Here is a 12,252-nt window from a genome sequence, read left to right as displayed (position 1 = left end):
GCGTCATTCTTCTTGATTTCGAAAATCTTGATCCTCGCGTGCTGCATTGTGCAATTCGTAAATTCCCCCGGTGTTCAGGTGGAGCCGGGTGGGGCATTGCCTGGTGGATCAACGACGAGCTCATCCCCATTCTTCACGTGGAGCGTGGGAAGACATACAAGTTTATCGTCGAAGGGGGCAATAACGACCAAAACCCATCCAGGTACCACCCTTTCTACATCACCGACAGCCCCACTGGCGGTGGCTCAAAGGAAGAGGTGGCGAAACTGGGCAAACCGGTAAGTTACCGATATTCTAAGCCAACAAGGGTTACCACAGCGGTTAATACTCTCGAAGTAGCAGCCAGTCAGTACCTCTCTCCACCGTTTTCTCCCTAACGATCAGGAACTTATCCGGTTCTCACTCAGAGATGTTGGTTTTGGTTTGTGGGGTTTAACGTCCCAAAGCGACTCAGGCTATGAGAGACGCCGTAGTGGAGGGCTCCGGAAATTTCCACCACCTGGGGTTCTTTTACGTGCACTGACATCGCACAGCACACGGGAGCCTTGCTTTTGGCCTCCATCGAAAAGCGGCCACCGAGGCCGGGATTCGATCCCGCATCCTTGGGAACAGTAGTCGAGCGCCGTAACCACTGCGCCACCTTTCTAGCAGAAGCAGGTCTTCACTCGAGACGCGTGTATTATGTCCGTTATAGGATTGCAGAGGCGCGCACTTTGCACAGGAAGAGGAGAGTTCAAAAGGAAACGTAAGAAAGAGGCGCGGGACTGCTTTGTTGCGTGCTCTTGCGTTTTCTTTGCGTGTTACGACTCGCATTGTGTCTTTGTCGTGATGACTTTTCACGCGGATACATGAGGCACATGTCGAGGATTCAGTTTCGACTGCGGCAGCCGTATAACAATGAAGAGGGTGTAGACAAATTTTTGAGCACCAAATACCACCTAAATTATTCGTGGGTAAGGAAAATATGCGGTAAAAAGTGTACGTCTCGTTTCATAAAAAAAGGCATCTTAAAGAAAAGAATGGTAAGGGTGAACAGTGTTCGCATATGACAAAAGCCCTGATGGTTGAAATAAATTTTGAACTCTAAGACTTGTCATGCTATGAACAGCAAATCTACGCATTTGACCGAATGTGTAGCTTCAATTGTGCAGTCTTAAATACCTCTACAATCCTGCAGGCCGATCCAGAACTGTATAACCTAAACCATGTTTGGATTAGCCTGAATTGCCCTAACCTTAACGCGAGCTGAGTTTTGTCTGTCTTCGCTTTTGTTTCATTGAAGTATGCCCGGCTGTTTTTGTTGTACTCTAAAAGTACGCCTGCACGTATTTTTTTTTTCTTTTATTGATATACCAGGGACACCAGCTGTATGCCGGAGTGGTACTGGACGCCACAAACAAGCTTAACCTCACCCTCGGTGAGCACTCGTTTCTTGGATGACAGTTGCGAAAGTTAACACTGGAATTATGGTGGAGAAAAATTAATAAATTGTAAGGAAACGGAAGATACAGTAGTACATATCGATAGACACCTCAGCCGAACCGTCAGGTAAAAGCTTAAGGTGGTACTGAACGACAAGTAAAAAGAGAGGAGCCGCAGTGAAGGGTTTCGGGAAATCGACCAAGACACTTAACACTTCTTAAAAGGGAATTCGATAGCATCCGAGTTTTTAGTTTAGCTGCATTTCCTCTGCGTATCGGCGTTAGTTCGATTACTTCGGTTGCCAGCACATCAGCGGCACTCCACCTATGGCTGGCTGAGGCAGGAAACCGAGTTATTTTGGGTGGGCCAAAGGGGCTCGAATTTATCCTCCGTGGGTGGTGCCCTGTGATTGGTCATTCGTGGTCACCTAGCCTCTGTGACGTCAGCTCTATCTCGACCAGTCAATTTCGTCTCTCATATCGATTTGTTTAGCATAATTGAAATCGCAATGTTGTCTCATTAATAATTTTGACTACCTTGTGGTCTGACATCGCAGCGCAGCTAGGTGTTTTAAATTCTACCTGCCTGCTTCTATGTAGGTCAGCATCACATTTGTACCACCAGGTTAATTGTTAAGCGCTCTCCATTTCACAAATGTGTATCGAGAGAATCAGTAGTGGTTCAACGCTGACGAGCCAGGATATCGAGTGTTAGCTCTGAGTTACCTACAAATGTAGGAAGACGCGTAGGTGTTGCTTAAATTGTTTATTAACGATAATTTAGGTACCATATACGATTTTAATTCAAATCGGCTAAAATCAAATTTGACAATGGCCCGGGGCACATCTGGACGTTACCATCCTGTTCGCTATGTCGGATTAGGCTAGATATCGATTTAGTCAATTGCCGGGCACATAAATGAACGCCTCTTTTACGCGGCGCGTGCTAGGAGTCGGCCGCTACTGCCGGTATGAGGAGGGCGCTGGAAGTAAGGACGCCAAGACTCCGGAGGAATACAAGAAAACTCTGAAGCTCCAATGTGAATCCGGTCCATCGGGAGAGTTTACCTGGACCCCCGATAAGGATACGCCAAACCTCATCTACTACCAGGTGTGTAGCGCAGTGCATTGCCTTTGCCCTCTGTACCTTTTAAGGCGGAAGCCTTAAAAGCTCATGAGTGTGCGTCCGTCCGCAGAAAGTGCCGCACTCAACCTGTCAAATCAAATGAAGGAGGGGTTTTGTTTAACTTTTACGGGAAAAAAATCTCCACAAACTTTTATCCCTCTGATCATCAGCAGAGCGCGTTAATCTACTAAGCCACACCGGGCGCGCGAGAAACATACCTAGTTATCCTTGTCTAACGTTCCTGCTGTCTCCAGGACAACATGGCAAAATGGATTCACTCGTGTGACGTTATTCTAGCGCAACTGCCATGGAGATCGGCACCGCTGGCATCATGGCGCCTCCTAGCAACAAAGAAAGCTTATGGGAAAGGGCAGCGTCACGATGACGTCATTGGGAGAGCGATGGCGAAATAAAAAAACATAGAAAGTTCGTGCGTTTAGCCTCTGAGGCGCTTCTGGCTTGCGTCAGTCAGTTAGAGCTCTTGATTTATTCAGGGGCTTTAGTATCAGAATGTCACGTGGCTATGAGAACACCGCGCGCCGTTCCGCTAATCCCACACTTAAATGTGCACTGAAACGAACGCGCGCCAAGGAACGCCACGCGACAGGAGCGACAGTGCTGTTGTGGCTGTAGGAAGAAGGAAAAGAAAATGCACGGGCCTGCTACTGGCTCTGTAGCTGAGCCACCTCCGCTGCCTCGTGCGGACAGAAGAGAAGACAGAGAAGAAAGAAACTCAGGATCGACAGTGTACCATACAACCTAGCACTTGCAGGATAGTGCGTGACAGATGCTGTGTCTTTCTTTTCTTCATAAACGAATTATTGAAGCGAAAGGCTTCACTATAGGCTAGTCTTCGAGTCTCGCGTATGATCCGTCGTTAGAAACACATATAAAGCCCTGCTTTAACCAAACCGTATGAACGTGCCTTAGTGGCCTACAGGAGTAACGTGAATGCAAGGATCCTGGCAGGCTGAGTCTGACATAACCGTCCCATGTGAAACGAGAGACCCAAGTTGGCAGCTCCTGCCAGGGGACCACGGTCATGGGCACGGACACAGCACACAGCGACGAGCAGTTAGACCTGGCGTAGTATTGCTTTCGCAATAAAAGCCACAGCTGCGCATGCGCAAACCACGTGACGTCACAGGAGAGGCGCAGGTGGTCGGAGCCGCCGCCGCGACTCCGCCGGTTGACCTTTAGCCGGTGCCGCGCGCTTTCACCGGGCTGTGTTTATGTCTATACAGAAGCGTAACGGTGATGATGATGTGGAATAGGAATAAAGTTTAATCTTATGTTATGTACAGCTCTAATCAATGTTTCTCCGTGTTGATAAGTCATTGAATATCTTTAAGGTGCATTAATACCGTTTCTTGGGCTAGTTGGTTCATATTTCTATTGTGAAAAACTGCGCCGAAATAAACACACCACAAGACAGAGGACGGGACAAAGGCGCTAGAAGAAAAGCGCCTTTGTCCCGTCCTCTGTCTTGTGGTGTGTTTATTTCGGCGCAGTTTTTCACAATAGAGATCTTTAAGGTGCAACCGTGAACAACAACGTAAGCCACAACTATGCCAGGGAACCACAAGATAAGCCATGGCATCGTCGAAGCTTTTCGCTTCTGATATCCAGGCTTAACCAAGCTAAGCCACCACCATTTTTTTTTATTGGAAAGCATTTATTATGAACCTTGAACGATATATGACCCCTACGCTTTGGTGGCATCGAGTCGGTGGCTCTCGGCGGTCTTATGAGCCCACTCAGTAGCCCGAACTGGCGTCAACGGGTCTTAGCTGGCCAACATAGCCTCCCACCACTCTAGAGAAGGAAAGGGAAGTCCGCCGGTAGCGGTGCTTTTTTGCATCTCCATAATATGTGATCGCACCCGGCTATCTCGCTGCGTTCTTTACAAGCTGAATTGTATTGGTGGGGGCGAGTGCTAAATTAGACGGACTAAAGAAGGCTCGCGCCTGGAGCCGCGACGTCAGATTACTTCCTGCTTTTTGTCAAGTTTCTTGTCTGGTGGAGGATATATCCGCCTTTCTAGCTTAAAGTGATTAGTATAGTCATGAAATTATATGATTACATCTCTCGAGAAATTGAGGGAATGAACCTGGCTCACTACTCGGCTAACATAACCTCTAGCTATATTTGTGCCAACTCGTTTCCCCTGTTTCCCGAGTGCGCCGAAATCCATATTGTTTTCACGTCTTTTGGGTTCCAGTCTTGATATCTGAAAATTTGCTCTGTCTTCTTGGGGATCATGCCGCTCGCAAAATTGGTTATAGCGGCTTTGGAGTCGCTTATTATGGTAACAGCTTTGCTGCTGACCGTCGCCGTCCCTGAGTTGTTTGTTTTTATCGAACCTGCCATTAACGTTTGAACCGAGTCGTTCACTCCTACGACCGCAAGAGAGTTTCCTCCTTCGTATTCCGCCGCGTCTACATCAATAGTGCAATCAGAGCCTTCTAGCTTGGTCTCAAGGGCCTTTTCTCTTGCTCTTCTCCTACCATCATGAAAAGCAGGGGGCATGTTTTTGGTAGCGGTTTAAGGGAGTGCGTTCCTCACTTCGGTCGGCAGTTTTACTTGTGCGTTTCGTTCCGTAATTGTATCTTGTACGTAGTCCTAGATTTTCCAAGATCTTCCATCCCGTGAATGTGGGGGCCAGCGTCCTTAACTGTGTTATTATATGTGCCTCGCATAGTTCCGTGGTCTTATTGTAGACCCCCAGTTTAAGAAATCTTTCCGTAGAAGTGCAATGGGGGGTAGCTCCAGTGTCGCTTTATATGCCTTTATTCGCATATGCCTTACAGAGTGTTGACATGATGTTGCCTTTCTCGCCTTACCTGCGCCGTGCAGTGTTTCACGCACAATTACCTCGGCTGGAAGATATCGGTGACCAACCCTGGCGAGGAGGACAAGCCGCTCAACCCGCATGCGGAAGATGACAAGAAAAAGAAAAAAGAGCCGGACACGGCAAAGAGAGCCTCGTCGGTGTCTCCGCTGCTTCTGATACTCGGCTACCTCCTCACGCGGCTGCCTTGACACACCACCAGCCTCATTACGCATTGTTTTTCAATTATAGTGACTTCCTGCTCGCTTTTTTAATTTTTGGCGCGTTTTTTTTTGTGTGTGATTATTTTCTTCTTTTTTTGCCAGCCGCATTGTTCATTGTCTTGTGTGAATTGGAAGAGAACGATTCCAGAGAACGGCTCCGAATGAGGAATTGACTGACGTGCCCAGACAGGTCGATGCTTTCCACTCAGTGATTAGTACTCTGAGAGACTGTGGGCTTCTTCAAAGTAGCTGTTGAAGGGACACATTGCCGTAGGTAATCAGAGGCGATGTACAGCTAAAAACAATATTAAGGGAACACGGAAGCGCGTGGCCTCCACTCTTTGCAAAGCGCTACACCAACAGAAGACGAGAATGGGTGGCACCAAGAGCGTGCCATATAGAGAAAAAATGGGCGTGCTCAGAAAGAGCAGCCGACCAAGATTAATTTGCATGCTCCTTTACCGCTGACTATCACCTGTCGGCTGCAGCGCTTTGCAAAGAGTGGAGGTCATGCGCTTGCTTCTATCTATACGGGTGCGAGGGAAGCGAAACCTCGGATCGGCCCGATTATATGGCCTATTTAGGGTACCTCACGAGTCCGAACTCGTTGGCCTGGACTCGGTTCAGTGGAGCCTATTTGCATAGAGGTTTTGGTAGAGGTTGAGAAACTGCCAGGCGCTCAATCGTATAATATTATACCATTATACCAGAATTGGACACGTCTATTTAGACGTGTCCCTTAATGCCACGCTGCACTGTCTAGGTGTTTTGACACGTGAAAAATGCGTATTTGTTCATCAACGCTATATAAGACTGAATACAAATCAATTAGTCTTAATGGATTACAACACAAAAATACTGTCCCACCGGTCCGATCTCGCAACCATGGACTCAAACACGGCCCACACCCCTCTTGTACAAAGAAAAGTACGAATTCTCAGAGTTATTATTGTCGTTGAGGTCAACTCAAAGGAACCTATACAGGGCGCCCCATGAGAATGGACCAAGAGTCAAAAATAATCTAAGCGTTCCTCCCATTTGAGCTTCTACAGGAATCGTGTAAAGTACGCGCTGCTATTTCTTTCGCTCCGCCTACTTGATTAATTAGCTGATATTGGCTAATTGACTTATCGCTCTAAGCGCTCAGATGTGAAAGTTGTCGAGCGCCAGAAAAGTAATCCGGACGCAGGAATTTTTTTTTTTCGACTAGGTGTACCCTTAGTAGCCCATTTTATTCGAAAAAAAAAATGAAATCACGTGAAGATTACGAAATGCGACGCGAAAGCAGGCTCCGTTCGCCTGTACGTGCCGCGGTTACACTGATCTCATCCAGAACTTGTTAAAAGGCTGCGGAATTCGCCCTTTAATACTGCGCTCTTTAGGAAAAATATTCCCTTTGATCCTGGTCGCGAGGTGATCGTTAAAGAACGCTGACAGCGCGCTTTTCCAGCGTGTCGGCCGCTAGCGGTTATCTCCGAGCAAGCAAGAACGCCAAAAAATTACGAGCGACCAAAGTAGTGGTTGGTTTGTGGGGTTTAACGTCCCAAAGCGACTTAGGCTTAGGCTATGAGAGACGCCGTAGTGGAGGTCTCCGGAAATTTCGACCACCTGGGGTTCTTTAACGGACCAAAGTAGTGAAAGGCGAAAGCCTGCGTGCCGCATTCTGCTACACAACTGGCACTAAGCAATAATCAGTCAAGATATTGAATTATTGAGTAACTATTAGACAATTATTAGACAATAAGTATGTAACTGGTTAATTACTGAACTGATTAGTCATTATGTATTTAGTTATTTGCTTAATCAGTCATTATTTAGTAATTATTTAATTAATTCGTCATTGATTAGTAATTGATCATTGATTGATATATGGTCATAATAGGCACGCGTTTGCGCATACTGAGTGCTCTAAGATTGGTCAATACCTCTATGACGTCATCCCGCCTCGGCCAATCAGAGCTGCCGCAAAAGCGGGACACATTTTGTCCACGACAGCATGAGCCTTTCACCTTAATATCTGATGATGTGGGCATCGCAGAAGGCACATATATGGCTGCCCTTCACCCAGTCGCGTTCGTTAGTGCCGTAACGATGCCGCACTTGGGTGCGCGGAGCGCACTGACACGTGGTATTTTTTAAACTTCGCGGGTTTTTATTTTTGCCGGATAAAAAGGGGTTACGCTAAGGCTAGCTCGTCGAAAACACCTGAGCTGGACTATTTTCGTGGTTGATCGATTGAATGTCTTTTATTGAATGGGAAGGCTCATGGCCATGGATGGGGATAAAGGAGAGTAGACAGAATCTTCATTGTTTAGGTCGTCACTCAAATCACATTGCTCTAACCAGGCCACTAAGCGAGCCATACTTAGCAAATATCATCTGTGTGTTAGCATCAGTTTCTAGAAGGGAACGGTAGATCAGGCGGTAGGGTTTGATCTCGGAGCGTCCAGTAGAAAAAGCAGGGCAATCCCAGAGTAGATAAGATATGCCGCCGCGAGTTAGAGTCGTACAGTGGGGGCACGTAATCATTTTCTCTGTATACTGACGCCAGCGGGCCATAATACGTGGCGTGTATCCCGCATGGGCAATGAGCTTGTTCAAAAAGACTTCTTGACTTCGGGTGAGATGGGTTTTTCTCGTAAAAGGTGGGTCTGGTGTGGCCACCTGCATGCGATGCTGACTGAAGCTGCGAAGACTGATCCGAGTATAGTGCATAAGGGCAAGAGAAGGGGTGAGTTGCACGCCCAAGGTGGAGTAAAGATTAATCAAAGGGTGCACGACAAATTTCTTGTTCACTCTTGAACGTGTACAGCTATATTCGAAAACTTTGTTATTTAATGACGACTATTTCAAGTAGGCGAACGAAAAAATGCCACTGTGTACATGATTCCTGGGAAAACTCCATTTCTGTTGGAAAGAGCGCTCCGCTTGTTGTTTTCTTAGTAATGGTCCATCTTAGTTTGTACACCCTGTGTATTAGGTTGGGCTTCCAAACAAGAAATACAAGTACGTTACCCGCACTGCTATTGGCAATTAAAGGAAAACATTTCAGTAATCGCTAATGAGGTGGGTGGGCTTTTCACAGTGTATCACCGCTGCTTTAATAAAAGGCACGCTGCACTTGCTCTGCCCAGACACGTGCGCCTGCTGTTGCTGCATGTGCTGTTCGACCGCTTGGTGGTGGTAGTGGTTATTTTATTTATATACAAAAGAAAGGAAAAGATGTTTGCCAGCCCTGGTATCTGCTATCTGATATCTGAAGCACCTGAACTGGGGCGGCGGAAATAAAGGGATAGCGAGGAAGGGGTAGAGGAAATCAAAGAGGTGAGCGATCGAAAGAAAGGAAAAGGTAGGTATAAAAAAGAAATATAGACACTATAGAAAAATATGCAGAGCTTGCTTGAGGCCCACCCGCAAATGTCTTAGATCACTGAGCACTCGGAGGATCCTGAATTCAGTGGCACGCAGCCTTAAAAGCGAATCGCGTTCTCGGAGGTCTGTCTAGCGGCCAGCTCCAGATTTGTAGTTGCAACGAGACACTTAAATATGGTAGTTATTAAACTTACTATGTTATTTCTATTAATTAGGGTACTAATTACTACGACAGCCACCACCGACGGTACTCAAGAGCGGAATGTATTTGCCTGCAAGACCCCATTGATAAATATTGCTAAGTATCTACGTCAAGCATCCGGGCATAGCCCCCCTCCCCCCTCCCCCTCCCGGAGACCTCTATGATGGCCCCTACTGTCAAGATGTCAAGACACAGCGCGAAGTTGAACGGTTACAGAACATTTATTTTGATGGGACGGAATAGCAACACATACAAAAGATTCTGCGCTTAAGAAAGAAAACAGCGTCGACATTGATGCAGGATTGGAAATTACTCGACGACGCGCTTCTCACAACCGTTCCTTAATCGAGTCCCAGGCTTTCCGAAGCAGAAGGTGGCTTGAAACGCAACAACATAAGTCCTCGATCGTCAGTATAGTAAAAAAAAAAAATCTGCATGGCCATAACCCTGCATATCTTTAAAAACGAAGGCACTGGCGGCCCGACAGAGTGAATTATGGGAACGAACTTGGCATCCCCATTAGAAAATTAAAGCCCCCCCCTCCTCCTGCTGTGCACGCATGTGCATACGGGGGTGAATATTGAAACGCTTTCGCTTGTTTTGTCGTCTCTCGTCTCATAATCAAAAACTAAGGAAACACTTGAGCTCCGCCGTTAAGGATATTTGACAAGACAGCGGTTCTTTGTTCGCGTACTCAACGTAGCACTGGAAGTCCTATTCCAACTTCCCATCTCAAATGAGCAAATGTAGTTGGCAGCTCCTCTCAGACTTCTGCTATCATGTGGTCTCGTTAAGGCGAAAAACCATTGAAGAATCAGAGCCCGACCATGTCAGCTGCCGCCTGTCAACCCCATGCCCGTAATTTTCCGCTAACAACTCCGACGCCGAATTTGCGCCACCATGTTAAAAACAGGAAGTGTTCAAACTTGGATTCTGGATTTCAGAAAGGCTCCATGTGACGAAACAGTCAATTCCAATATCCAGACCAACATTTATCGATAATTATAGCTGTAAAGTGGCGCCACTCTATCACCAGACGGCATGGGTTGCCGTTACGCAGGTGCCCGTATTGCAGCATGCTTGACGCACCTCTTTTTCTTTATCGCCGTTGACGTTCATTGCGTTATATTTAGTTCACTGATATCGCTTTTTCTTTTGGCTGCCATAAGTGAACTCCTGTCAGTTGCTCTGTTGCTTGCGGTACTCCGCAGCTTGCTTCACCTTCTGTCTCTCCTGAAGACTGTTCGCCACCAACACGCTCCTCAGCTAAGGTGTCGGCTTGGGTATGTCGTTTATGCGGTGAATACGCTCTTTCTGCCGCCCCATATTCACCTTTTCCCCGGCGTCACGCTAAACCTATGGAATGATTCCCGTGTAGTCGCAACAGGAATTCCAGCGTTTTTGCATACCAACTGCAAGGTTTTTTTTCCGCTTTTAGAAGGAACATTTAGGGTCGTCACTCGATCACTCAAGTGACCCCTAGAGTAATCTGTGGATGATGGCTTGCTATGAAAATTAAAATGGCTGAACAAGTGACCAAAATTAATCCTACGTAATTTTCCAATCCTCACAAGCCAGGCTTCTTCAAGCCATATCAGAGTCCCGTAAACGAGAAAAAGCGGTTATCCGCGCGCAAAAAGAAGAAGCAAAAAACTGTACCAAAGTGTATGTGCATGAGCATCACAAAATTGTGACAGATGACATGCATTTTGCAATTCACTCAAAATGCTAAACGCACCTTTCTTCGAACAGACGGACATGATGATGATGGTGATGACCGTAATAATAATAATAATGATGTTGGAACCGAACATCCTAATAGGCTGTATGAAAGAGCACTGAACAAGGGTAGAGGGGGGGGGGAGCCTCAGTGGACTTGCCTTCTTCTGGGCCCAGGCAAAGGCGAGTCCACTTCTCGAAACGTTCTCTCGACTTGCGAACCGAGCCCCCCTGCGTATGTGAAGCGGGCGCTCTTGGCAACCTCCCCGACCATCGCCCTGTTATCAGCGTCTTCATGGTATTGCGCTGCTGTGGTGCAGCTGGAAAGCAGGCTTCAAAGAAAACAGAAGCGGAGCTATCACAAACCGGATGGGCGCGCCTATCTCTGATAGAGACAGGCGGATGGTCTGAGTTAGACCTTTGCCCATACACTCCGCTGGTCACATTTCATTTACCGCCGCAAGGACGCAGTATACGCTTGCTTATCGGGTACTTCGGATAGATCCAAGTATGTTTCAAAGCTCGATGCATCTGGCTTCCACAGTTTCTTCGTAGGTTCGATAACACGCCTACGACTGTGCATTTACGTTCGCAGTTAGTGTCCGGTTTAAACGATGCCTCAGCCCGTGTATCTCGGTGGTGTATAGCTTGGAGTGGCGAGGATTGTGATTGTTGTTGAGCAGCACGTAGAATTTTGTCCTCATTGGGCTCCTCCTTATTAACACCGAGATGAATAGTTTTAATTTCCTGCTGAATTAAACAATCAAAAATTATGTGGGACTGGAACGGCGCTTGTTTCCATTTGGCAAAATTCCCATTCGCTGCACATCATACCTCTTCCATTTCGCAGCTCCGATGCAGTTGTAATTGTGTGTTTAAGGCTAAAATTCGTGCATCCACCCTTTTTCATCGCGATATTTAGGAGTATATTTATTCCCCTCGTTCACGCAGTGATCTCAATAGAGCAATATGAGTTAAGTGCGCATGCGTGTTTAGGATAAGCCAGTTATACATGAACTGTTTCTGTTTGCGCGACATGCAGACATCTTGTTAACCGTATCTCTCACGTCGTTCTTCCTTGCGGCTCCGAAATTACTTCTGGATATATTTCATGTAAAGATAAGGTCCTCCACAAACGGCAGCCAAGAAATACTTAGGCTGGTAATAAGCGCTGCTATAGAATCAAATGTTTCTGTATGACGTGTTTGCGCCTTAATTTTTCGCAGTGTTTTAATCCCGACCAGAACTGCAAGTCTGTCATCATGGCCGCTGCATTGGGTTCATATCAACTGCACATATGTAATAAAGGATTTTTCTCAGCATCCGAGAATGGCTAAAACACCTTGAATATAATCGTT

At 46.7% G+C, this 12,252-nt stretch overlaps 1 protein-coding gene across 1 annotated transcript in view; it reads left to right on the top strand.

The window, feature by feature from the left end:
* Positions 1-5,589, top strand: part of LOC146175585 (protein Skeletor, isoforms B/C-like) — a 32,536-nt gene extending 26,947 nt beyond the window's left edge. Inside the window, exons 13-16 of the mRNA XM_084580829.1 lie at positions 85-278; positions 1,357-1,417; positions 2,372-2,532; positions 5,404-5,589. Coding sequence (XP_084436955.1) covers positions 85-278; positions 1,357-1,417; positions 2,372-2,532; positions 5,404-5,589 — 602 coding nt within the window. The remainder of the gene's footprint in view (positions 1-84; positions 279-1,356; positions 1,418-2,371; positions 2,533-5,403) is intronic.
* The last annotated feature ends 6,663 nt before the right edge of the window (positions 5,590-12,252 follow it).

Source organism: Amblyomma maculatum, chromosome 10 (assembly GCF_055883805.1).
Source record: "Amblyomma maculatum isolate TAMU_Amacu chromosome 10, ASM5588380v1, whole genome shotgun sequence".
Classification (NCBI taxonomy): domain Eukaryota; kingdom Metazoa; phylum Arthropoda; class Arachnida; order Ixodida; family Ixodidae; genus Amblyomma; species Amblyomma maculatum.
This window is presented reverse-complemented; position numbering and strand designations above follow the sequence as displayed.